The sequence below is a fragment of the Magnolia sinica genome, chromosome 1 (genome assembly GCF_029962835.1).
Source record: "Magnolia sinica isolate HGM2019 chromosome 1, MsV1, whole genome shotgun sequence".
Taxonomy (NCBI): Eukaryota; Viridiplantae; Streptophyta; class Magnoliopsida; order Magnoliales; family Magnoliaceae; genus Magnolia; species Magnolia sinica.
The window spans coordinates 113,651,416-113,678,562 of record NC_080573.1 but is presented as its reverse complement, the minus strand read 5'-3'; the positions used below and the strand labels follow the sequence as shown (position 1 = coordinate 113,678,562).

The window sequence follows — 27,147 nt, the reverse complement described above, 5'->3', positions numbered from 1 at the left end:
AATTAAGATGTAAAGTAACCATATATGTGAGTTATAGATTTTAGCAAGGACAGAAAATAATCCTGTGTAATTGAGTAAAATACCTGGTAATTCAGTGACCTCGAAAGACTTCGCCATAGTCTGTAGAAGTATCAACAAATTTTTAATCAGTTCTAAGAAGATATCATATCAATAAGTCAGTAAAATGTTAGACCACAAAGAAGATGAACTTCTAAAATCTCTGGAGGTGACATTACATTATAGATTTGGAAACAGGATTCTACATTCTGTTCATTTAGGACATTTACATACTTAGAAGCATGGCCATAATTAATTCAGTTGGTTAACTGCAATGTTGAGTACTGAGAACAGTGAATGCATAAATGTGTGCATGGCTTCCTTTATTTGTTAATTGAAGATTACCAATAAATTGAAGTTGAAGTATGAACTTTTGGAATTATACCGTGCTGTATAATGCTGTGTGCCTGCTGCCCTGTATATGCTGTTTCTTTCTTCATACTTGCACCGGTACATGTGCAACTCTACCCAATTGTGATGGAACATACGAACAAAAGTGGCATGCAAATCCAGACCATCAAAATAGTGGGGGCCAATGCCAACGGCCCATATAGTGTTTCCGATCTTTGGACATCTGAAGCATGAACTACTTGTCCTCACAACTTTTGATTAGATGCACATCAGTCGATTTTGGTCTTCAATTTATTCCAACTTTTGGATTACAACCCATCCAATGAGACACTCAATTTGCCTACCTCATATTAAGGCTGATACATGCCACTTGGACAGTTCCTGTTAGCATGCATATGGACATGGATAGACATACTGCATCATTTCAAATAGCTCCATCTTTTAGGTCTCCGGAATTATTTCATCCAATGGCAAGTTGCGATGGTTCTTTTTTCTTTTAAGAATGTGATGGTTCTTGTTCATGCTCTCAGAAACTGTAGACATGGCATATGTAATTGTAAGCAGAGTTAAACTGTACATATCATGGGCCCATTGTAGATTGGTCGGAACCCTAAAATCGGATTGATTGGACATTCATAACCTCTGATATGCAGACTTCTTTTTTTGTTAAATACAGGTTATTGATCGCTTTTCATTTTAACTGTCCATAAGATCACCAATCGCCCAGTCACAGCATCATTTCAGTATAAATGTTGGTTTGTAAACCAGCTAAAGTGGCACCAATTACGTATATTATTTATCTTGAGCTTAACTGTATGCCACATGTACCACTTCTTATCAATAAATATGAACCAGCACACTACCAGAGCATTGAAGTTTTTCTCTCTAGGTTTTAGCTTACATTTACTGTTTCCCTAGGATGTATATATGTATATGTATATGTAATAATGTAACAAGAGTTATTTGATAACTCCACAACTGTGTAATGCTCCATAAACATGCACACCATTTAGCTCATCTTAAACAGCTGGATTAGTTGGAAACAGTGTTCATGGGGCATATACTCAAAATCAAATTGACTGGACAATGTTGAACTCTGATTAGTGAACATTTGTTTCTCAAATTCAGACCTTCAGCCATTTTCTGTTTTTCTCATTTGTAAGAGGTTCACCAACCAGCCAATTACAACAATATTTCAGTGTAATATTTGGGTTATAAACCATGGAAAGTGGGGGGCACATAGTTTGGACGGTTTAATCCGTCATGCTATGTGTACAGTCTCTCAGTGCACATGTTCGATTGGAATGGAGGGTTTCTCACAAACCCTAAAAACAACGTGTACCCTTCTACAATTCGATAGGAATGGAGGGTTTCTCACAAACCCTAAAAACAATGAGAAAATTTCACCCTTTCAACACAAGAAAGTCTTTTTTTTTCTTTTCTCAAGCTCCAATAGGGTTTGACGTTTTGCTTTTATAGTAAAACTTTGAAAAAATTACAAATATGCCACTCACTTAAGTGACATGACCCACCATCCAAAATAAGCAAACAAAAAGACTGAATATCAATTTTAACCGTCAAATAAATCCTAAAAATAACAAAAAACATAAATGAAACAAGATCAGGGTCCAAGGGGCTTAGATATGGAAGATTTGGTGGCTCGATGGCCTAATCGACAAGATTCAATGATCTGATGGACACGAAATAAAAATCCTATGACTAAAAAATGTCTCCTAAGCAGCCCATATGCATCATCCCTAAGTGGGGTCTTCCTGATGCATGTCCAATGCATGTGGGGTCTTCAAAATGGCCCAGCAGGCCCCATCTGGAACTCGTCTCCCATTCACAAAGAGAGTTATGCTGATGTGGGTGGTCGCCTCTGTCTCTGGTACACCCGAGTAGCTCTTCCGATGTCCCCATCAACTCTCCCCGACTACTTAGAATTCGCCACTGGCGAAATAAAGTTGTGGTAATGCTCGAGGAGGTCGGGATCAATGCGCTAGAACTCTACCTCTGTAATCCAGGTGTTGTCTGACTCCGACCTATTCTTCCACTTCACGAGGTATTTCTGATATTCTCCATGGCGGGTAGAGACTGCTTGGTGGCCCAAAACATGATTGATCTCTTTTTTCCGTCCAGGTAGTGATGGAAGAAAAGGCAATGCGTGGGAAGTAGGGTCTGGTAAAGGCCATGGGCAAGGGACAAGGTTAGAGATACCATCATCTGGGGTAGGAGAAAGGTTTGCAGGAGGGCTAGAAGATAGAGGTGTGGGTCCGTCACAAGGCACAAGGTCCTCCACGTTGAATGTTGCGCAAATGTCCGTGTCAAATGGAAGATCCACCACATACGCATTGGTGCCCACTCTTGTCAAAATTTTATATGGACTTACATTGCGAGCATGCAATTTCCTCACGGTTCCCTGTGGGAATTGTTCGGGTACGTCACCCACCTGAAACTTCTTAAACTTACGATGTGAATCTGCAAAGATTTTATAATATTGATTACTAGCTTCAGTGCACCTCTTGATCTCGCTATGCAAGTCATGAATATGCCGTGCAAATGCTTCTGCGGACTGAGATGGCCTATTTGAGACGGGCATGGGTATGAGATCTATAGGCGTTCTAAGCTTGTACCCAAATACTATCTTGAATGGATTCATTCCTATAGACCTATTGATGGAATTGTTGTATGCAAACTCAGCTACGGGCAAAATCGCATCCGAGGTCCTAATATGGTCTCCCACTAGACATCCTAACATATTCCCTAAGCTCCGATTGACAACTTCTGTCTGACCATTAGTCTGAGGATGGTATGGCGAAGATAATTGCAACTTAGTTCCCATCATGTGCCATAGAGTTTTCCAAAAATAACTCATAAACCACACATCTCGATCTAACACAATGGTCTTCGGCAAACCATGCAGACGAACAAGAATATCTTAGCCACATTAGTGGCATTAGACGTTTTAGAACATGGGAGGAAGTGAAACATTTTCGAAAAATGATCCACAACTACAAAAATGGAATCGTGCTTTTTAATTATCTTGGGAAGCCCAAGCATGAAATCCATGCTAATATTAACCCATGGTGCATGAGGGGTTGGCAAAAGTGTATATAAACCAATGTTGTACTTCCTCTGCTTTGCTAGCTGACAAGTCCTATATTGCCCTATAATGTTAGCCAATCTTGCTTGAGACCAGTGTTCGAAATATCGGTATCGCACAATGTATCGCACCCTTGAGATACAGATATGTATCGGTTATCGCACGGGATATATCGTTTGTATTGCATAGTTTATCGCACTTTTTGGGAAACATTGGGAAAATGGTTGAATTTTTTAATGGAACTTTGGGGATTGTTAAAAAGGCCCTTAATACACACTTTTAAATCATAACATCTCAAAAAAAAGATGCACATAATAAATTTCCTTTGTATAGGGTCCTAAGTTATGCGGTGTTTAACTGAACTAATGCAACTATATTTAAATTGAATGAATGATATTTATAAATATATCATAGTCATGTATGAAAACACAACCAATTCATTGAAAAGCAAAATAAGAACTGAAGAAGTAAAATTTGATAAATATACATATCAATGATGGGGACTAGTTGTGGTCTAGACCCACATAGAGTTGCGTGGTGGCTCGTAATCATCTGCTCCACAATTTGACAATATTGTGCCCAAGTCATAGTAGAGTGGTACTAGTTAAGATACTCCCTTACATAACGCTGGTACTCATCCTCTCCAAACTGAATCAATACGCCCATTCGTGGGTACTGTGTAATCGTCACAGTCTGTAACTGATATGGATCTGGGAAGGGCACATATGAAGCTCCTTGGTATCCATATTGTTGGTCATATCCATACTGCTGCTCATATCCTTGCTCATATGTAGAAGTGAACTCCTGACCAGGGTTGAAAAATGATGTGCCGTAACTGCTGGAGTCACTCGTCGCATATCCACTAGGTCCATATCCATGCCCATACTGTGGCACAGAACTCGAGCTACTCTCCAATGTTTGTGATCCAGATTCATGTTGTGGCCTGTAACTCGAGCTCCCCTCCCTCGTCCGTGATCCAAATCTAGAGCCACCTCGCTTGCCACGAACGCTTGTGTCCCTCATGCATTTTGCTAGCAGTTCCTCCTCAAAATCTGAAAGTTTATGAGTCTTCTTTTTCTGCAGTAGCTTTTGACGCGTGTATGTTTTATTGTAAACAAGACGAGGTCGTGGTTCTCCTGGACGAGAACCATGGTCAGGGTCCTGCGTGGAATGATCAAAATTCTCCTCCCCGGTAAAAGGGCTAAGAGGCCTCTTATCCTGACTCCCACCTGTGTCGCCACCATCTCCGTTGCCACCACCATCATCATCATCATCATCCTTACTGTCATCAGAGTCATCATCACCCTTATCGCCGCCATCATCATCACCGGACTCATTTCCTGCATCACTCTCTGACTCAGTCTCGGTGTCAGATAATGTTTCCCCGCCACGTGTCCCGCGTGATAGTGACTGCCGCGGGCTGCCCTCCGGACTCCTCGTTAATGGGTCGAATGCTTCATCAGGAGACCTCTGCTGCTCCACATGTTTGTCAACATTAATCCCTTGTGTCTCTGCTTCTGCCGCAATATGTGGCTCTGGTCGCCCATCCGAGGTATCTAAGTCATCCGACCTAACCCACTGGTAAACTAGGTCATCCTCCGCATCCTCAGCATATGCATGCTGTCCGACTGTCATCAGGTCCAGTGGGTCTTCCTGTGCTTTTCTTCTTCTTTCCGAGCGGAGCAACCTCTCTCGTAACTTCATATTGTAGTGACAATACACTAGCTTCTGAAGCCTCTCATACCCTATTTTATTACGTTTATTTGTATGTATGAGGGAGAATGTACTCCAATTCCTTTCACAGGGTGACGAGGACACCGTCTGTGCAAGCACACGGACAGCCAGTCGTTGTAAAACCTCACAGTCAGTCTCATACATGGACCACCATTCGCATGCATATCATAAGATTCTTTCATTATCCTAGATTTTTCAAAATAATATAAAAGTTAAGTTTACTACAGTGACTCACATGGCATCATGGTGTTCCTTGACTTCACTGCAGGGTGACACCCAAACATCCCAACTGCATCGCGGAATTTAACAATCTGTTGATGGTGTATAGCAACTAGAATAAGTGTTTAATGATTGAGATGAAGATAAGGATAATGTAAGTGCGGAACATATTTACCTCACTACCAAAGGTGCCTTTCCCTGGACAGTCGGGGAATAAGTGATCGTACACCTCATGTACAGCCCTTTTTAAAGAATTATCATCGAAGAGGTTCCGGCTGTAGTGGTATTTGGGATTTAGGAAATATGCTGAAAACCAACATATACACATCAATACAAACCTCATTTATTATTGCATATGGGAAAAAAAATCCATATAGGTACTTACCGGCCTGATGTAGTGGGTGAGAAAGCGTCTTTTCCCAACGATCGTCTATTATTGCATGCACCCACTTATATGCATTGGGAGCTTTAACCATGATAGCCTCTTTCATCAGCTGTATAGACGGATACAACGACCCCATCGACGGATTTGTCTCATTATCCACCATCCTCAACACCACATAAATAGGCTCTATAATACCCACAACACCACGCACTTTATCCCAAAATGAATTTCCCAGCACTAGCTCCTCGATTCTATAGGTTACTTTCGTCAACCTCTTTTTCCATTCTACGTAATCATAAGAGGCGAAAAGCTCTCACAACCCCTGTTTGTGTTTGAGAAGGCTACTTAAGGCGATATAATTTGTGGCGAACCACGTCGCTCTGGGGCGCACTATATCCCCACTACACCTCTCACGCATTGCGGCTAATAACCATGTGTGGTTGTATACAAAGTTTGTGATGAGCCGTGCATCAGTAATTACAGTTTTCACCGGCGGCCTATCCTCGATCCCCTCCAGCATGAGATCGATGCAATGGGTTGCGCAGGGGGTCCAATACATATGATACTTACTCTGAATATCCTTTCCCGCATTAACAAATGCATTCCCATTATCCGTAACAAACTGCACAATATTTTTTCTCCCAACATCTTGCATGACGTTGTGCATTAGTTTGTAAATGTAGTTAAAATCCTCGATCTTACTACTCGCATCTATACTCTTTAGGAACACCGCCCGTCCCCTGGAATAGACCATAAAATTTATAATCGACATCTTCGTCGGTCCGGTCCAACCGTCACATATGACGGTGCAGCTATACATCTCCCATGACTGCCGATACGAATCAACGTATGTCTTCATTTCTGTATGTTCATCATCCAAGTATTTCCCCATGATCTGGGCGGGTGTGGGAGGCTGCACACCCTCACCCCCACGCTGCACTTCACTTATCATATTTTTAAAGTGCGGGCTTGCTGCGGCATTTGCGGGGATTTGATCGTATATAAAAAATTTTGCTATAAATTTTCCAACTTTTTTCCTCACATCCCCTCCATTAAACATCTCTTTTATTTTCTTTTGTGTCCCTCCTGCCTCTTTGTACATCCTCGGATCTGAAGGTAGATCCGGTACCCGCATGCTGCTACTCCTGCCCATGCCCCATATTCCTCCCCGCCTACTACCCTCCCCTGATCCACCCTTAACACTCTCCGTTGCTCCACTCCCCCCTGCTCCACTCCCCCCACCACGCTCATGGATAGACCCTCAAATCTAGGCCTACTTGTGTCCCATCTCCTATCCTGATCCCTCTCCCACTGATCCCGTATGGACTCTTGAATTGCACGTCTGTATTCGGGATCATCATCATTATCGAGATCCACTACATCATCCTCACCTGCATATGGTGGCCGCCCCAACTCCTCCCTAATCTCCCTCTCCCGTGCATGTCGTTCATCTTTTGTCTTCACATTTTTTTTCAATATGGTTCTCATCTGTTCTCGCACATCTTGTGGGCACTTCGGGCAATCCACAACATTGCGATACCCTCCCGCTAAATGCTCCTTTAAGCGGGTTACCCCACCACTCCTCGATACATGACCACACAAATTACATATACTCCCGAATCGATTATCGAGAATGGGCCGACCGTACGTCCACCCTATATCAGGTTGCCTACCTCCTCTTCCTCCCGACATATTTTATCTGTAAAATAATATTATATTAGTACTTGTTAGGGCCCACCTTGGGGCATGTGCTGTATATCCATGACACTCATCCATTTTGTTAGATTATTTTAAGGAATAGTCCATAGAGCACCATCCACATGTACATGGCATTGGACGCTTAGATTTGCCCGATTGGTGTGATTTTTACATGGTATTCAATGACATGTATTGTGCATCTACTGGACGGTACAGATCAATAGATTGGACTATTCAAGTATCATGGTGCAACTAGAAGTACTATAACATGGAGAGAGTCAAATCCAAGGCTCAAATGGACCCCACCATAGAACACAGTGGAGAGAGTGACGTCCACCATTAAAATTTCCTAAAGCCCAGAAAACAGTGGATCAAACTCATTCTTTGTCTCATGCCTTAAAATGATATATGTAAGTGTATGGACGGTGTTGATACAACACATACATCTTGGTGGGCCCCACAGAACTTGGTGCGTCACTTGAGCAGTCTGGCTACGCGACCCATCAGTGCGCGAGGAGACGGATTGGCTACGAAATCGGATTGCGTACTGAGTTACTCAGTACGCTTTTATCGTACTGAGTAAACTCATTTGGGCCCACTATGAATTTATGTGGTTTATCCACACCGTCCATCCATTTTTACTGCTAATTACTGCTAATTTTAGGGGCCGTGCCACCTGCACTCTCCTTTCACTCAATAGCTAATATCGGTTCGATCAAGATAAAGCCACCCTGTTACAAACTTATAATAGGTAGGCTACCTACGTAACAGATGATCCATTTACCTCTCGGCAAGAAATGATCACCCACCAATTTTTCTCGACAGCATGTAGGACATCTATACCATTGAAGGTGTAGGCCCCTTCATAAAGATCGGCTGCTACAATTGTAAGGTTCATTCGCTGATCAGGTGGGCCGCATGTTAGAATCAACAGACAACTGACGGTGTAATTCGGTATGCAGGCTTGGCTAACTTAGAGAAAGGATCAGCCTGATTTTAGACGAAGGTGCTCTTCATGGTGGGCCTATCGTTTTCTACGGCACTGATTTTCTAAAAAGATGGTGTTTTGGGGGAAAATATGACATTGTACCGTAAGCTTTGATACAGCTGCCTGTAAGTGAGCAGTTCTCCCGTTTGGCATCCAAACTACTGCCTCTGATGACTCGTGGAAAAGGATGGTACTTTGCACTTGTACGGCAATGGAATACACGGCCTGGATCCCATTGGCAAAACTGGTGGGACCCATCTATTTCATTGCACATGTCATCACTTTCATGTAGAGCCATCGTTTTATATATTCTCTGTGTAACCATTGATTCTAAGTGAAGGTAAGCATGCTCTTCTTTTGAAGAGTTGAAACTCAATAAAGTGTAAATTCTCTAAAGCTAATTTAGTACAACCTGCGATCTCTGCCTTCCTTGATCACAGATGATCCAGACCGTTGTTCTGAGTCAGGATCCACTTGAGATTTTAATTTGCCCTAAAATTTAAGTAAATCCAAAGCTCAAGTGGACCATTAAACATGAAACAGTGTGGAATAATGATTTCCACCGTTGAAACCTTCCTAGGGTCCAAAGCAATTTTTATTTATCATCCAGCCTGTTCATAAGATCACAAAGACATGGATGAAGAGAAACCACAAACATCAGCTTGATCCAAAACTTCTTTGGCCTCCAAAAAGGTTTCAATGGTAGATGTTCAATCAAACTGTTTCCTGTGGTGTGGTCCACTTGAGATTTTAATTTGCTTCGTTTTTGGGATCAAGCCCTAAAATTATCTGTTAACATGGATTAACGGAGTGGATAAAATAAATAAATAACAGTGGACCCCACACAGTTTACTCAGTACGCTAAGGGTACTGAGTTACTCAGTACGCAATCCATTTCCATTGGCTACTCCCCCTGACACCGGCCTCATGGCTGGTGGACGGTGCTTTGTGGGCCCCACCATAATGTATTTGTTTCATCCATTCCGTTCATCCATTTCTATGGATCATTTTAGGGATTGATACAATAAATCATAAGATGTAAATTGAAGGTGGACCACACAAAAGGAAAACAATAATGATTGGATATCCACCATTAAAATCCTCCTAAGGCCCACTGCATTGCGTTTATTTGACATCCAATTGTTGATTAGGTCCTAAAGACCCAGATGAAGGGAAAAAATAAATATCAGGTTGTTCCAAAGCTTTTATGGCTCCCACAATGTTTTTAATGGTCAACGTTCATTCAACACTGTTTCCTGTAATGTGGCCCACTTGAGTCGTGGATATGGTTTAATTTAGGGCTCAACGCCTAAAATGATCAGTAAAAACGGATGGACGGCGTGGATAAAACACGTGTAATCACGGTGGGCCCAACAGAGTTTACTCAGTAAGATAATAGCGTACTGAGTACGCAATCCAGGAATGCCGCCCGTCAGTGACGGGGCATGATAGCCAAGTTACGTGGGTCCCACCATGATGTATTTTTTAGATCTGCACCGTCTATACATTTGAAGAGATCATTTTATACCATGAGCTAAAAATGAGGTGGATCCCGAGCTCGAGTGGACCCCACCATAGAAATCGGTGGAGAAATGTTTCAACGGTGGAAAGCATTTACCCCATCGACGGGAAGCGGATTGCGTCTTGAGTAACTCGGTATGCTAAGCGTACGAGTAAACTCTGTGGGATCCACGTGATTTATCTATTTGATCCACACCGTTCATCCATTTTAAAAGTTAATTTCGTTCATATACCAAAAAAAAAAAATTTATATCTAAATATCAATAGACCACACCACAGAAAGAGTGTGAAATGAGTGTCTACCATTGAAAATTTCTAGGGAGGCCAGAAGTTTTGGATCAAGCTGATATTTTTTATTTCACTTCATCCAAGTCTTTTTTATCTTATGAACATGGTGGATGAGAAATAAATATCACTTTGGGCACTAGAAAGATTTCAACGGTCGAAATCACTATTCCCACTGTTTCCAGTGGTATGGTTCACATAAGCTTTGTATATGCCTCAATTTTAGGCTCAACGGATAAAATTATGTGAAAAAACGTATGGACGGATTGGATAAACCGCACACATTCAAGGTGGACCACAACTGAGTTTACTCAGTACAATAAAAGCGTACTGAGTAACTAGTATGCAATCCTATTTCCATCCGCCGAAGCGGATTGGGCACTGTGTATGGAGTAAACTCTGTGGGGTCCACTGTCATTCATACATTTTATCAAATCCGTCCATCCATTTTATCATATAATTTCATGTCTTTTGAAAGAAAAATTAATCATATCCAAAGCTCAAGTGGACCACACCACCTGAAACAGTTTGAATTGAAGTCTACCGTTGAAAAGTTCTTGGGGGCCCACAGAAGTTTTAGATCAAGATGATATTTGTTTTTTCCATTCATCCATGTCTTTGTGATATTATGAACAGTTTGGATGACAAATAAACATCATTGGGGGCCTTATAAATATTTCAACGGTGGAAATCAATACTTCCACTGTTTCCTTTGGTATGGTCTACTTGAGATTTTGATATACTTTATTTTTGGGCCCCACCCATAAAATGATCTGGAAAAACGGATGGACGGCATGGATGAACTAAATGCTTAACAGCGGGGCCTACAGAGTTTAGTCAGTACGATAAGAGAGTACGTTACTCAGTACGCAACCCGATTTCCCCATCCGCCCTCTTTTCATCTTCCCTCTTCATTTTCACCTCCATGCCGCCATCAACGCAGTCCGATCCAATTCGTCCCCTCAAATCTCGGCCCGGAAGGAACGGTGAGTCGATCCGACCTGATTCCTCGCCGGAATCTCCAAGAAAAAGGGAAGATGAAGAAAATGGGAAGAAAAGGCACTTACCTGTCGAATGACTCACCTCCGATCACCGCTACAACAGGTACCCTTCGATTTCTTTCTCTTTTTTTTCTAATTCAATTTTTTTTTTTGATTCTCCATTGCTCGGATCCGATTTTTATGGTGTGTGTGGGTGGTTAGCTACAGTGGGACTCGTGAGTCCCCTGCAATCTACCCGTGACTGTCCGTGCGTTGATGTCCGACAATAATGGAGAGGAAATGGCGCGATATTGTCGATATATCGTGCGATATCGCCGATAATATCGGCCGATATCTGGATTTGGGATTTTTTGGTATCTTCCGGAGGTTATCGCGAGTATATCATCTCGCAGTGGTGCGATACCGATAATATCGGCCGATAGTATCGATATTTCGAACACTGCTTGAGACTTGGCCAATAAAAACGCTCTTGTACAAGGGCAATAGTCTTGTCACGCCCAAAATGACCAGCTATCCCTCTAGCATGAAGCTCTCAGACAAGGAAGTCACAGAGGGACGTACGAAGTAGACACAATTTATCGCCTCTAAACAAAAACTCACTAACCATGACAAACTCACTACTACTCCTACATTGACCATCTAACAACGATGCGTACACCTCTCCAAAATCTGGGCAACTAGGATGATCTTCATTTAATCGTTCAAACCCAGTGACTTCGACGTTCATGGATTGGAGTAACGCAACCCTATGACTTAACACGTCGGTAGGTTTATTCTCAACCCCGACCTTGTGCTTCAATACAAGAGTGTACTCCTGAAGAAATTGGACCCTCTTGGCATGCCTCAGGTTCAACTTCTTTTGCGAGTTGAGGCGCAAAGCCTCATGGTCAGAGAATAAGACAAACATCCTGCGGTAATAAATAATGTCACCAATGACGCAAAGATTGCACTACCGCATAGAATTCATTGTCATAAGTATAATACTTTTGTTTCACTTCATTCAGCTTCTTGCTAAAGAAAACGACAGGGTGCCCTTTCTGACTAATCGTTCCACATATACCCACACCAAACACATCACAAGCAACCTCAAAAGCCTTGGAAAAATTGGAAAGTCGTATGACAGGAGCTTCAGTCATCTTGACTTTGACCTCCTTAAACGCCCTAGAGGCTGCTTTAGTCCATTGGAACTCCCATTTTTTTATGCAATCGATAATGGAAGCCGTGATGGAACTAAACCCTCTAATGAACCGCCTATAAAAGATGACTAAGCCGTGAAAGCTACTCACCTCATGAATATTACATGGCTTAGGCCAACTATGGCCTTGACTTTCTCGGGATCCACAGACATGCCCTTAGATGACAGAATAAAACCTAAGAAGATGACAATACTAGACAAAATGAACAGTTCTTGAGGTTGGCATGCAACTTCTCTGCCCTAAGGATCCCAAACACTTGCTCAGATGGTGGAGGTGTTGTTCCTTAGTCATGCTATAAATAATGATGTTATCAAAGTACACGACTAGGAACTTTCCCATGAAAGGTCTCAACACCTGGGTCATCACCCGCATAAATGTACTTAGGGCATTGGTCAGCCCAAAAAGCATAACTAGCCACTTGTACACCCCATCCTTCGTCTTAAAGGATGATTTCCATTCATCACCTGGGCGGATACAAATTTGGATACCCACTCTTGAGGTCTATTTTGGAGAAAATTGTGGCATTGGCCATCACTAGCACCAATATCAAGTTCATGTTCCTCTACATCACAATTGCCCTCGGCATCCTCATCTGCCTCATCAATCATAAGAGCTTTACCTATTTCTTTGTTCAGGCATTCCTTTGCGAGGTGACAATAACCATTGCAACGGAAACACTGCATGTGCTCACTTCCCTTCGAACTAGTGCTGACTAGACCCTTACCTCGAACATCTCTGTCATAGGTGGGAGCACCTGACGCTTTAGTCTGGCTCCCAAGGCTAGGTTTGGCTCCCTAAGGAGCAACCCCGCCATTGAAATCTCAAGACCCAAACTGCTTCCTGGTCGGTTGCACTAGGTATCGTTCAAGCACCTTTACCCTAAGGTAGGCCTCCTCAGTGTACCAACATCATGAGGGATATGCTCATGCCTAATCTTAGGGCACAGGCTTGTCCTAAAACCAGATAGGGTCACAGCAGGGGACTTGTCGACATCACGTCGCATCATGTACTCCTCGAATCTCTCGATGTAATCCAATACAGGCATTGAGCATTGCCTTGAGGACTGCCACTAATCCAAAATGCGATCACGGTTGGAGAGTGGGACTTATTTTTCTCTAAGTTCTTTCATCTCAATCCATAATGTAATGGGTTCATCTCCACGCCGCTCTGCCACTGCTTTGTATTAACCCAAAATAGCTTGGCTTGACCCATCAAATCCATCTTAGTGAACCTCGCTCAACGGCAATCTGACATGTCATGCCACTCGAATAAGTGATCCGTGTCAGCTAGCCAATCAAGGAAATGCTCCGGGTTCAAGTGGCCATTAAAATTGGGAGCATTGACTTTGACACTCTTCATAACCCATTCCTCAGGGTCGCAACAATCCCGCGAATCTATACAGAGAGTGTGGGCGCACGGTCTTACATGACCTACTCTCTAACCAAGTGGGTTCTGCTGGCACTGGACCCTGTTAAACTAGGTCCTCATCCGCTGGCTCTCCTGCCTAAGACTGGTGGTCTTCCCCGATGATGAGGGTACCGTGAGAGGTAGCCTCTAGTTGCGTGATACGTTGGTTGCTGGTAGTCAATTGTGCAGTAGTGGTCCTATTGTGCGTCTCAATGGTCGTCAGACGGCGGTTAATCTTTTTGAAAGCCTTGACTATTTGATCCGGGTTCATGGTAGGAAATAGACCAAAACCATGCCTTGTTCGTGTTTGCATACACTAAACGACACTAATGAAAGGCAACCTAATTGTACGTGTACTATATGATGAACGTGATGCAAAATTCAGATTCGATGATGCTCAATGTGATACAACATGATGCACCTGTACTTTATGTATGATGACCCTAAGTACCTAAACCCTATGGACAGTCCCAAAATGATTCCAATAAGGCCAAAACTGAAAATTCAGCAACTAGATGTCTTAAAATCACTAAGTCTAAAAATTTCAACAATATAGGACTTGTAAAATACCCATGTAGAAAATTCAACAAGTTATATGCGATCTATATGCTCTACAATTGGTTTAAAAAATTTGTCGAACACATACACTACACCAGACCTAGGCTTTGATACCAAATTTGATGCAAGACGAGTGAAACTAACCTAGGATACAAGATGTGAGATCAATTACATATTAATTTCAGCATTCAACATGTAAAACCAAACACACCCACATAATACATTCAGAAAATTCAGATTTGGAACGCCAAGGGCTTAGGCTATCACACGCGGTGCATGAAAATATAAAGTATTACGAGAGTGGCCAATTTGAAAGTAGGGACTTCCAATCTAGCATGGGTAATGCAACAACCACGTAAAAAGACAATGACACCAATAAAATCAGGTTTGGAAAAGGGATTTTTTTTAAAAAAAAAAGAAAAAAAAATCAGATTTTAGTTAGGGTTTTGGGATTTAGGGATTGAGATTTGGGATTTTTCTGGGAATTAGGAATTTAGGGATTAAGATATCTAGGAATTAGGTAGGGTTTAGAGGGGAATCAAGGAGGGAAGGCGTAGCGTACTCCACCACATGTCTGCTATGAAAGGGCAATGGATGAAAAGATGATCTACAATCTCTTCATTTTTTAAGCAGAAAAGGCAGATATTGGGAAGGACCATTTCCCTTTTACGCAAATTATCTATTGTCAAAATTTTGTTTCTCCCCGCAAGCCACCCGTGGCCGCCACTTTTGGAGGGGTTCCATAGGTCCACATTGCTCCCGTATGACAGCAAACAGAAGAGTTGACGAAGAACGAGAGAAGATTGTAGAAGGATTTGACCGAAAATGCTCCCGAGCTTGAACGCTTCCAAACAATAGTATCTTCTAAGAGGGGATTTGGACAGATTCCTACAAAAGGGAAAGTAATGACGCAAATTCTACAATCTCTTCTTCATTGAAATTCCTTTTAAAAGAAGGGATCCAAACACCTCCCTGCCCGTTATGAAAGAAAAAATCCTTTACTGGAATGTTCTGGTTAGAGCTTAAATAGAACAAGGAGGGAAAAGCCTTTGCAGAGTGGACGACCCACACCAGACATCTAGCCAGAAACTAATTTTGTTACTGTCGCCAAGAGAGTAGCAGATGTTTTCCTTAAAGGACTTGGAAAGCTTAGCTATGTTCTTCCTAGGAGGCTTTGTAGATTGACGACTCTAAAGGCTTCCTTAAGGGACCTGGATAGCTTAGTTATGTTCTTCCAAAGGTAGGAGGCTTCGTAGATCGATGACTCTGAAGGTCACCAATGCAGCCTAGAAGTGTCATATTTAGCGGCAACCACTTGTCTCCAAAGGCGGCTATTGCCCTCTACCCCAAAACGCCACACCCATTTAATCAAAAGGGCTTTGTTCATGATATCCAAGTTTTTTACATTCACTCCCCCTTCTCCGTGGGGGGTGCACACGTCTTTCCATTTCAACAATGGATACTTAAAAGGAATCTCCACTCCCTTGCCAGAGAAACTTCCTACAAATTCTATCCATTCTGCTAATAATAAATTTTCGGCACTGAAACAACGATAAGCATATGGGCATACTAGAGAGGGAAGCATTGATCATGGTAATTCTACCCCCTAAAGACAGAACATTACCCATCCAGGTAGCCATTTTTTCTCCAATAATGTTGTCACACAAGCAAGTGGGGAGCTTACCTATACAAAGAGGGAGGCTCGGGTATAGCATTAGGAGGGAGTCTACCTTGCAACCAAAAGAGTCAGCAAAGGAATCACAAACCTTGCCAGACAGGTTTATCCCTATCATAGCAATCTTGGCCATGTCGACTTTTAGACCCGACACAACCTGGAACCAACAAATAGTCCTGCTCAGAAAAGTCACCATTAATTCATCCGCATTATAGAAGAGTAAAATGTCATCAGCAAATTGCAAATGGTTAATTCAGAAAGAGAGATTTCTAATAGAGAAACCTCTAAACAACCCCATATCCTTACCTCTATATAACATTCCACTTAGGGCTTTTATGACAAGCACAAACAGAAAAGGGGAAAGAGGATCCCCCTGACGGATTCCTCTAGAGGGCCTAAAGTGGCCAAAAGGTGATTCATTAATCAAAACAAAGAATTTAGGGGTTGAAACACAAATTCTCATCCAAGCTCTCCAATTGAAACCGAACTCCATTCTTTCAAGCATGTAGTCTAGAAAGGACCAATCAACATGGTCATAAGCCTTCTGAAGGTCAAGCTTACAAAGGATACCACTCTTTTTCTCCCTAACGCATGAATCAAGACATTCGTTAGCAATCAACACCGAGTCTAGGAACTGTCTTCCTTTGACGAAAGCAAACTGAAAGGGGGAAACCACCTTGGTAATTACTTGCCTAAGGCGGTTTGCCAGAATCATGGACAGAAATTTGCAAGGACCCCCCACTAGACTAATGGGACAAAAATCTTTGATGAGCTGCGCTCCTTCCAATTTTGGGATCAACGCAACCCATCTTAGAAGAAAGTCTCCTATCCACAAACAGCTCTAAGGACAAAGGCATAAAGGTCATCCCTGATAAGTTCCCAAAAGGCTTTAAAGAAAGCTATGGGGAAGCCATCTGGGCCAAGGGCTTTGTCACTACCCAGCTCCCAAACTGATGATTTCAGTTCTTCCATATCTACTGATCTTTCGAGGTTCTCTACCTCTTCTTCTGAGATTTGATGGAACGGGAGGTTATCAATTTTGGGCCTATTCGCATTTTCAACAGTCAGTAAGGAAGAATAAAATTGCACAATATGATCGCAAATAACTGCTTTATTTGTGACAATCTCATTATCAATCTGGAGGAAAGAGACAATGTTACAACCAGAACAAGCAAAGGCAAAACCATGAAAGAATTTAGTGTTCCTATCACTTTCCTTCAACCACAACACTCCCGAGCATTATCTCCACTTGATCTCCTCTTCTTCCAGTCTAGAGCAGTAATCAAAAGAGAGGTTGTCTCTTAGCGATCTTTCTTCTTCCGAGAGGGGGCTTATCTCCTCCTTCACATCTAGCTCTTGAATATCAAACAACAAGCAGGAGATCTCACCTTCCCTCATACCAAAATTTTCTTTATGCCACTCTTTCAATTTGGCTTTCAGCATCTCAAGTCTTTTTAAAAGAATAAATCCAGGCCTCCTAACAATCACAAAAGCCTTCCACTAGTTAGACAACAATTCCTGAAAGCCTTCATAATGAAGCCACGCTAATTCAAATCTGAACGGCCTTGGGCATAGGTTTAGTTTGTTGGTTTCCAAAAGAATAGGGCAATGGTCGAAATTTGTTTTACGCATCCCTCTTTAACAAGCAAAGGAGAAATGCCTAATCGAATCATGGGATAGAATGAATTTGTCGAGAAGGGACATCGCGGGCGGATTCCTACCACTAGACCATGTGAACTTCACTCCCCCCATCGGCAAATCAACCATCCCATGATCAGTAATCCAATCAGAAAACGCCCTCATAGAAGAAGAAATTCTCGCCCCATTAGATCTTTCAAAAGAGAAGCGAATGACATTAAGGTCCCCACCTATCAGCCGGGAAGGTTCCATCTTAGGAAAATAGCTTAAAGTTCCAGCCAGAAAGTGGGGGCGAAGCAAGGCTCTGGAGGGGCCATAGATAATGGAAAAAACTCAGCGAAAGCCCGAGCTGTTCTACCTAAACAACACATTGATTGAGGTCTCCACCCAACTATCTTCGATGGTTCGAATGGTGTTCTCCCACATCAAGAATATTCCACCTCCTAAGCCAGTCGAATCCAAAGCCAGCCACTCCCTACGCCACAAAGAATTAACAAGATACATGTTCATCGATTGAAGCTTTGTTTCATGCAAGACTATCAACTTAGCTTTCGAACAAATACACATCTCTCACTTGGGATCGTTTCTAGGGGCATCCAAACCCCTTCGCATTCCAAGAAAAGACCTTCAGCGGGACACTATGGACACCCTTCTCCCTTTTCTCTTCTAGCGGGGAATGGCTTTCAAAAGCCGTCCTTGGGTCACTCCCAAACTATGCAGCTCCCTATTGGGCTAATTAGGGATCGAACGCAGCCCTTCCACCATGATCCTCAGACCTCTTTCAGCCACCAACTTGAACAAAGCAATGTAATCTTTGGCAAGCTTTGTAGAAGGAAAAAGGGAAGGCAAGTCTTTGATTGAGGATTTGGTATTGTTCATGATTTTAAGTATCAGTATTAGCCATGGTATTCCAAATCGGTTACGTAACGGTAACGGTCATAACCGTTACGCACTATAGGGTCGAAACGGCCGTAATGGCCGTTACAGAAAAACATGTCATAACGGTCCCGTAACGGCCTATAACGGTCCAGGAAGTACATTTTTCAAAAATAAAAAATGGCCGTAACGGCCGATACGGGGGCTGTAACGGCCGTTACGAAACACCTTGGTATTAGCCCGCATATCAACACCCCAATCACTGATACTATATGGGCCAATACAACCCCATATATGCCCATATCAGCCAATACAGGCCCATATTGGCACACATTGGACCCCATATCACATATCAGGGTGGGCCACTATGGCCATGTTGTAACAAATGTATAAAACCATATGTTTTTGCCAGCTGCTTGTTAATATAACTTGGGTATGACCCATACCTTGATTCCTTGTTTTAGAATTGAAATCTCTCTTTGTTTGAGGCTTCTTGGTCTTGGTAACGCTTCTCTATTTGAGTTAATTCATTGTTTCTTTGTTTTGGGCTACTATTACATCACCGACGATTAGAGTCACGGTTTCGTTATCATCGTCCAACCATCCTACCTACTTTAATTTATCAATACCATCCTACAAAAATCATGCATCCAATAATGAGTCCGAGCTATAGACAACCCTTTATCGTAAATGCATTCAAAATCTAGATTCTTGGATAAACATTTTGTTTGCCAACTCCTTTGCCAAAGAAGGTGTGGTAAGATTCTCTCCACTTATCAACGAACTCATCCCCCTTAGCTTCAATATAGTTTCTCTTCAGTCAATGAAGTTTGTTTCCACAAAATTGGAATAGTCATAGATCCTAAGGAAATAGCATGATTAATCTTTTTTTGTTCTTGGAGAAATAATGAAATTTTATTAAGACAGAATGCCAAAGCAATCACTAGGCGATAAAAGAAAAATGATCCAAATTACAGCCCGAAGAAAGGTGAAAAGATTACAAGCATCCACCCCTTTCATATTAGAGGCCCAACCCACGATTTCAACCTTGATTTTCCTAACCACCTCCGGCAGCAGCACATCTACTCTGAAAGCATCTCCAGATTCTCTCACCCCAGATAACCCATAGCATGCCATAATGGAAAGCCACCAAATCGCTTTTCCTTCCTTCCCAACTCCATCATGCCACGCCCACAAAAGATAGCCTGCCGACTTGGACATCACCCGGGAAGTACTAAAGTTGCCCAAGATTCTCTCCCGCACCTTCCGAACAAAAGGGCAGCGGATGAAAAAGTGATCTATTGACTCCGCGTCACTCATACATATAAGACAAGTTGGGGAGGACCAAAGATCTCGTTCACAATTAATCATAACTTCAAAGTTATGGGAAAAGGGTGACAACATTGAGGAAGAATAACAAAGTCATGAGCCTCAGGATGTGTATGGTGTCCTGAGGCACCCAGTCTATGCAAGTGGAGGTATGTTTCGATGATCCAGATTGCCTGGGGCTGCTAATCATTTTAGCCCAACACGGATGGACCATGCCACATACACCTTGTCGCTTTTACCATTTAATGTGGATTGTGGACCCTTTATCTGATTCTCACATATCTCATACATGATAGAGATTTATGTGTGCGTGTGAAGATACTATTCCATTTTATTCACAAATAGAGTAAGAATCAATTTTCAAGAGAACACAAAATACTAGATCAGAAGCATCATGAATCACAATAGGCCAATTAAATTCGCATCCTCGTAAATCCATGTGAAGTACAAAAGCTATCTTGGCTAGCTGAACAAGTTCCACACACTAACAGTAAATCTTCTATCCTTTTAGAAAAATTGGGATTTTACCATCAGATGAGTTTGGCTAAAATAATAGAAACCATAGCAACTACATACTAAAACAAAATTGTGAAAAAAGCATGCAAGACAGTAACAATACAAAGAAAACAGAACCAATAACATTCCCTTACCTGAGACTGGTAGTTCCAGATACAGACACTTCCTGAATATAGACTTGCAAGGATCCTGCATGAACACGTTAATTGCATATTATAATTTTGAATAAGAAATATTTTCCACGATAATAGACGCATTCTTTTTCTTTTTTGTCTTGCTGAGTCAATAACATCCACTGTGTCTTGTTCCTTCTATGTTTTCTGCTGTCTTTTTCCTTATTTCTTCTTCTTCTTCTTTTTTTCTTTTTCACTTGCTGTTTTTTTTTTTTTCCTTCTCGATGGAACAACTAAAATGAAAAACCATCCAGATCTATTACTGTTATACTCCTAAACATGCAAATCTCATTAATAATAAATATAATATATTAGCAACTATGCATAATAGATTGCAGTAATCTGAACTGAAAATGACAATAATTACCATGGTTCTGTCGGATGCAGATCCACAGATTTCACTCTTTCTGATCTTTGAGCGAGTTTTCTCTGATCCAGAAATTGTCATTAGCAGATATATATAGAAATGTGGAGCATTACTAAAAAACTATCAAACTAGAGAAATGATATCAACATGCATCTGAAATTTCAGAGGACAGACGAACAGTACCTTGATTTCGAGTCTGAGAGGCTGCCACCATTACCGCAAACACGCGTAATTTCAATTAAAACGAACAAAAATCGGTCAGTCGTCATTTAAAAACCAGATCTACATAGAATTGAAAACCCTAAAAGATCCAAATGCAATAATCCAAACTGAGAACTGAAAATTCGCGATCTACATCCAAATCGCAGCGAATTCGCGCAAATAAAGCATCACTCCTAGCTGTTATCGCAAATCAAAGCGAATTTACACCAGATCTAAGCTATTCTCAAGTTGAGAAACGTATGTGAGTGAGATGATTCGATAAACCCTACCATTTTTGCCGCTGAAGCCGCGAGAAGGCTATTATATGACGAATCTGTGGAGGAAAATGGAGTATCGGGGACTGAAAACCCTAGAAAAATAGGGATTGATAGATCGGAAATGGAAATAATGGAGAGGGAGAAGAGGAGGAGAGGTTGGAGGATTTGCGCTGGAAATACTCGCAGCGACGTTGAGAGGAGAGGTTTTGTTCGAGCAAAGAGGCCTGGATTTGTAAATGTCGTAGGAAATTACGAAAACGCCACGGGCTTTTTTGAGATTCTCCGGCGATTCGCGCGAGGAGAAATTGAAGAGGAGATCGCGTAACACATTCCACGGATCCGAGACGTTCTCCTGGTGAGGCCCACTTTGAATAGGAAGCGGATTGCGTACTGAGTAAACTCTGTGGAATTCACCATGATCTATGTATTTTATCCACTCCGTCCATCTATTTTATTAGATAATTTTATAATATGGGTCCAAAATTGAAGGATATCCAAATCTCAAATGCACCACACCACATGAAACTGTGTGAATTGAACTTATACCGTTGCATAATTCTTGAGTGTCACAGAATTTTTGTATTAATCTTATATTTGTTTTTTTCCCTTCATCCATGTCTTTGTGATATTATTAACAGCTTGGATGACAAATAGACATCACTGTAGGGCCTAGGAAGGTTTCAACGGTGGAAATCATTATTCCCACTGTTTCCTGTGGTATGATCCACTTGAGAGTTGGATATGCTTTAACTTTGGGCTCAACGCCTTAAATGAGCTGAAAAAAGCGTATGGACGGTGTGGATAAACCACTAATTTTCACGGTGGGCCCAACAGAGTTTACTCAGTACGATAAGAGCGTACGGAGTAACTCAGTACGCAATCCGATTCCCTCTATATATACCTTGAAGGAGGAGATGAATTGGCTACTCCCCCTGACACCAACCCCGTGACTGGTGTTCAATGCTCTGTGAGCCCCACCATGATGTATGAGTTTCATTCATTTTTAGAGATCATTTTATGTTTTGACATAAAAAATTATAAGGATACAAATCTTAGATGGATCACACCATAAGAAAACAATAATTATTGCATATCCACCATTAAAATCCTCCTAAGGCCCACTGTATTGTTTATTTGACATCCAATCTGTTGATTAGGTCATAAAGACCCAGATGTAGGGAAAAAATAAATATCAGCTTGGTCCAAAACTTTTATAGCCCCAAAACGTTTTTAATAGTCAACGTTCATTCAATACTGTTTCCAGTAATGTGGTCCACTTGAGATTTTGATATACCTCATTTTTTCTGTTGTACATAAAATGATCTATGTAAATAGATGGACGAAGCGGATGAAACACATACATCATGGTGAGGTCCACATAGCACTGACCACCAACCATTGGCTGACAGCAGGGGGAGTAGCCAATCCGTTTCCCTTGAAGAATAGCCTGGTGGGCCAAGGTTGTCCGTTTTCTTATCTAACCGACCATTTCTCACATACAACTGGGACCTATGATGACTTTCAAGAACCGGAACGCTCACTTTTGTAAACGTATAACGAGTGGTGAAGATCCACCAAACGTCGAGAAATTTACGACTGTGGACCCCACCTTTTATCTAGTGGTTTTTTTGAAGCAATACAAACTTAGAATACGCAGTTGGACCTCCTCGTACGGAGTCGGAATATCAGGACGAAAATACCCCTCCTCCTGACGGAAACGGCTCTTCCTCTCCATTTCCTCTCTCTGCTTTTCCTCTCCCTTTCTACTGCCACTTTCCCTGCCGTTGCTTTCACCCCCCATTTCCTCACTGCATTTCCGGTAGAAAGACCAAAAAAACACCCTTTTTGTCAGCCCCATATCAGCATTTTGTCTTTTCTTCTTGAAATGGTGGGTCCAGCGAAGAAAGCACACAAGACAGGTATATATATATATATATATAATTTAATTATTATTACACACAGACACACACCGCACACACTCACGCTGCACACACACCCCCACACACTCACGCTGGTGGAATTTCACCACCTATGGCACTCGAACTCTTGACCGGGAGTTGAAACTCATGAGAGTTTACCACCCGAGCAAGAGTAAGGACCCCACCTTTTATATTTTAAACTCAGTTGGGCTCACATTGAATTTACTATCCACGCCGTCCATCCGTTTTTCCATCTATTTTAAGGGGTTGAGCCCCAAATTGAAGCATATCAAAAGATCAAATGGATCATACCACGGGAAACAGTGGGCATAATGATTTCCACCGCCGAAACCATAGTCGGCCCAACAGTGATGTTTGTTTGTTATCAAAATTATTCATAAGATCATACATATATGGATTAATAGAAAACACAATTATAAGCTTGATCCAAAACTTCTGTGGCCCCTAAGAAATGATCAACATTAGAAGTTCAATTCAAAATTTCATGTGGTGTAGTCCATTTCAACATTGGATATGTTTAGATTTTTCAGCTCAAGCCACGAAATTATTTGTTAAGTTTGCCACGCTGATTTTCATGTTTGCCCCGCTGATTTTCTAATTTTTTCCACTGATTTTTCAGTTTGCCCCGCTGATTTTCTAGTTTTCCCCGTTGATTTTCTAGTTTGCCCCACTGATTTTCCAGTTTGCCCCGCTGATTTCCTAGTTTACCCCACTGATCTTCTAGTTTCCCCCGCTGATTTTCCAGTTTGCCCCGCTGAATTTAATGATTTGCCCTGTTGAATCTCATGTTTCCCTCGCTGAATATCAAGTTTGCCCCGATCAATTTCATGTTTTCCCCACTGAATTTCATATTTTCCCTGCTGACTTTAATGTCTCCCCCGCTGAGTTTACTTATTTGTTAAGTTTGCCCTACTGATTTTCATGTTTGCCCCACTGATTTTTCAGTTTGCCCAGCTGATTTTCTAGTTTGCCCCGCTGATCTTCTAGTTTGCCCCGCTAATTTTCCAGTTTCTCCCGCTGATTTTCTAGTTTGCCCCGCTGATTTCCTAGTTTGCCCCGCTGATCTTCTAGTTTGCCCCGCTGATTTTTTTGCCCCCTTGATTTTCTAGTTTGCCTACTTGATTTCTAGTTGCCCGTGATCTTCTACTTTCCCCTTGATTTTTCGTTTGCCCGTGATTTTAATGATTTGTCCATTGAATCAGTGGTTGCCCTGATTATCTAGTTTGCCCTCCTCGATTTCATGTTTTCCCCATTGAGTTTCATGTTTTCCCATGTAATTAGTTTCTCCCATTGAATTTCATGTTTGTTCCATTCAATTTCATGTTTGTCCCGCTGAATGTCTAAGTTTCCTCCCTCAATGTCTAGGTTCCCTTCCACATATGGGGTTTTGGTATATACATATTGCGATGAAAACGGATGAGTATTTCATAATCCGATGAACATGATGTATTACAAATAAAACACCATTATGGGGCGTAGCAAGCGTAATCGGATTGCGTACTGAGTTAGTCAGTACGTTCCCATTGTACTATGTAAACTCAGTTGGGCCCACAATGAATGTATGTAATATATCCACACCGTCCATCCGTTTTTTCATTTATTTTAAGGGGTTTAGCCCCCAAATTGAAGCATATCAAAAGATCAAGTGGATCATACCACGGGAAATAGTGGGCATAATGATTTCTACCGCCGAAACCATAGTCGGCCCAACAGTGATGTTTGTTTGTTATCAAACCTATTCATAAGATCATACAGATATGGATTAATAGAAAACACAATTATAAGCTTGAACCAAAACTTCTGTGGCCCCTAAGAAATGATCAACATTAGAAGTTCAATTCAAAATTTTATGTGGTGTGGTCCATTTCAACATTGGATATGTTTAGATTTTTCGGCTCAAGCTACGAAATTATTTGTTAAGTTTGCCCCGCTGATTTTTCAGTTTGCCCCGTTGATTTTCTAGTTTGCCCCGCTGATCTTCTAGTTTGCCCCGCTAATTTCCAGTTTCCCCCGCTGATTTTCCAGTTTGCCTCGCTGATTTCCTAGTTTGCCCCGTTGATTTTAATGATTTGTCCTGCTGAATCTGTAGTTTGCCCCGTTGATTATCTAGTTTGCCCTCCTCAATTTCATGTTTTCCCCACTGAATTTCATGTTTTCCCCGCTGACTATTATATTTTCATAACAGGGTTTAGGCGTGCTTCTTTAAATATGACAACTCTCTTGAAAAAGAAAATATGACCAATTCACCAACTATAAAACTGGTTGCAAATAACATCTTCTTGTTGATACTACCACTATAAATGTTCACTAATCTGGCCAACGTTGAACTTGGTAAAATGTCCAGCTTGCCCTGTTTAATTTACAATTTCTTGTTAGCTCCGATCAATGTATAGCTTATGTTGATGGTTTGTCTCTGTACAATTTTTGGTATTTCCTTGCTCATTTTCTATTTATATTTCATATGAAGCTTGTTCAAATTAATGAAATGCTACATTGTTTTCAGAAATGATTCCAATTTTGTACACTATGTTTATCTTGTGAATTTTATGTTTGATATGTTTTTCAATTCATTTCTGCAGGTGACGAATATTCTGCCGTAATCTCCAACCCAACATTTAGGTGTACACTGACATGGTGGTTTGATAAGGTGAAGGGTGGAGTGGAAAAGCATAATAGTCCCTTAAATCTGTTTAGGCAATCCCCCTTCTCGTTTTTATTGCATGTTACATCCTTTAGATTTATAGGGGCTATATTTCACGTTCTTTTATTAAGATACAGAGGTGATTCAGTATTTGAGATCAGGGGGAGGCGATTGCAGTTTTCAGAGATGGACTTCGCCCTCATTACCGGTCTTAAGATTGGAGATCTTACTGTACCGAAGAATCGTTGCACTACCAGTACACTAAGAGATAAATACTTCAAAGAATATCCAGTAGTAAAGAAGCACCTAATGGATATGTTTGAGAGATTAGTTGACACCAATAAGCATGAGGACGTCGTGAAGGTTGCCCTACTTCTAGTTGTAGAGTGCTTTCTTAGGGGAACCGAACCGAAAACCATGTGCAACTTGGATTATATTCACTTGGTGGACTCGTTAGATGATTTTTATATGTATCCCTGGGGTAGTCTGGGATACTATACAATGTTGCAAGGAATCGAATCTGCTGTTGCCGCATCAAGGTCCCCTCGGTACACTATATGTTGTTGCGTCCTTCCCCTACAAGTAAGAACACCTTTTATTTCCTATATGTTTTCCTTCTATATTCAATTATGGATTTTTAACCATATACAATTTCATTCTAACAGGTATGGGCAGTAGAGACATTTTCGGCCCTACAAGTGTGTATTGTTTCATATGTTCCCCATCAAATTCCACGGTTCATTCAATACCGAGGTTGGAAATGTTGGAGGTACAAAAGAATAAAAGCTATTTTCGAGAGTAAAACTGTAAGTTTATATATCTCCGGCATTTACTTTACTTAAGTTGACGTATACGCTTAATTATTTAACATTACTCTTTGTTCTTTTCTAGACATTAGTAGTAATGAAATTAGAACCAACTCTACGAGAATGGGAAATGGATGCCGTTCGCTCGGTGCGTGACAGTTTCCAGGTGAGACGTCATGAAAAATGAACTATAATTTTCTATCA

General features: G+C 41.5%; 1 protein-coding gene across 13 annotated transcripts in view; it reads right to left on the bottom strand.

Annotated features, from left to right (window-relative positions):
* LOC131254511 (coatomer subunit beta'-1-like) overlaps nucleotides 1-21,779 on the bottom strand; it is a 56,715-nt gene extending 34,936 nt beyond the window's left edge. For 11 of the 13 annotated variants that reach the window (XR_009175646.1, XR_009175658.1, XR_009175634.1 and 8 more), the window contains exons 1-5: nucleotides 21,569-21,778; nucleotides 21,261-21,281; nucleotides 21,078-21,139; nucleotides 20,672-20,726; nucleotides 84-120 (exon numbers count right to left, since the gene is read on the bottom strand). Coding sequence is in view for 2 of the 13 variants with exons in the window: in XM_058255385.1 (XP_058111368.1) it covers nucleotides 84-120; nucleotides 20,672-20,726; nucleotides 21,078-21,139; nucleotides 21,261-21,281; nucleotides 21,569-21,571 (178 nt within the window). In the remaining 11 variants the exon portion in view is untranslated. Of the gene's footprint in view, nucleotides 1-83; nucleotides 121-20,671; nucleotides 20,727-21,077; nucleotides 21,140-21,260; nucleotides 21,282-21,568 lie in introns of all 13 variants that reach the window. The other 2 variants (XR_009175701.1, XR_009175707.1) reach the window with 1 other exon arrangement.
* Between the last annotated feature and the right edge of the window lie 5,368 nt (nucleotides 21,780-27,147).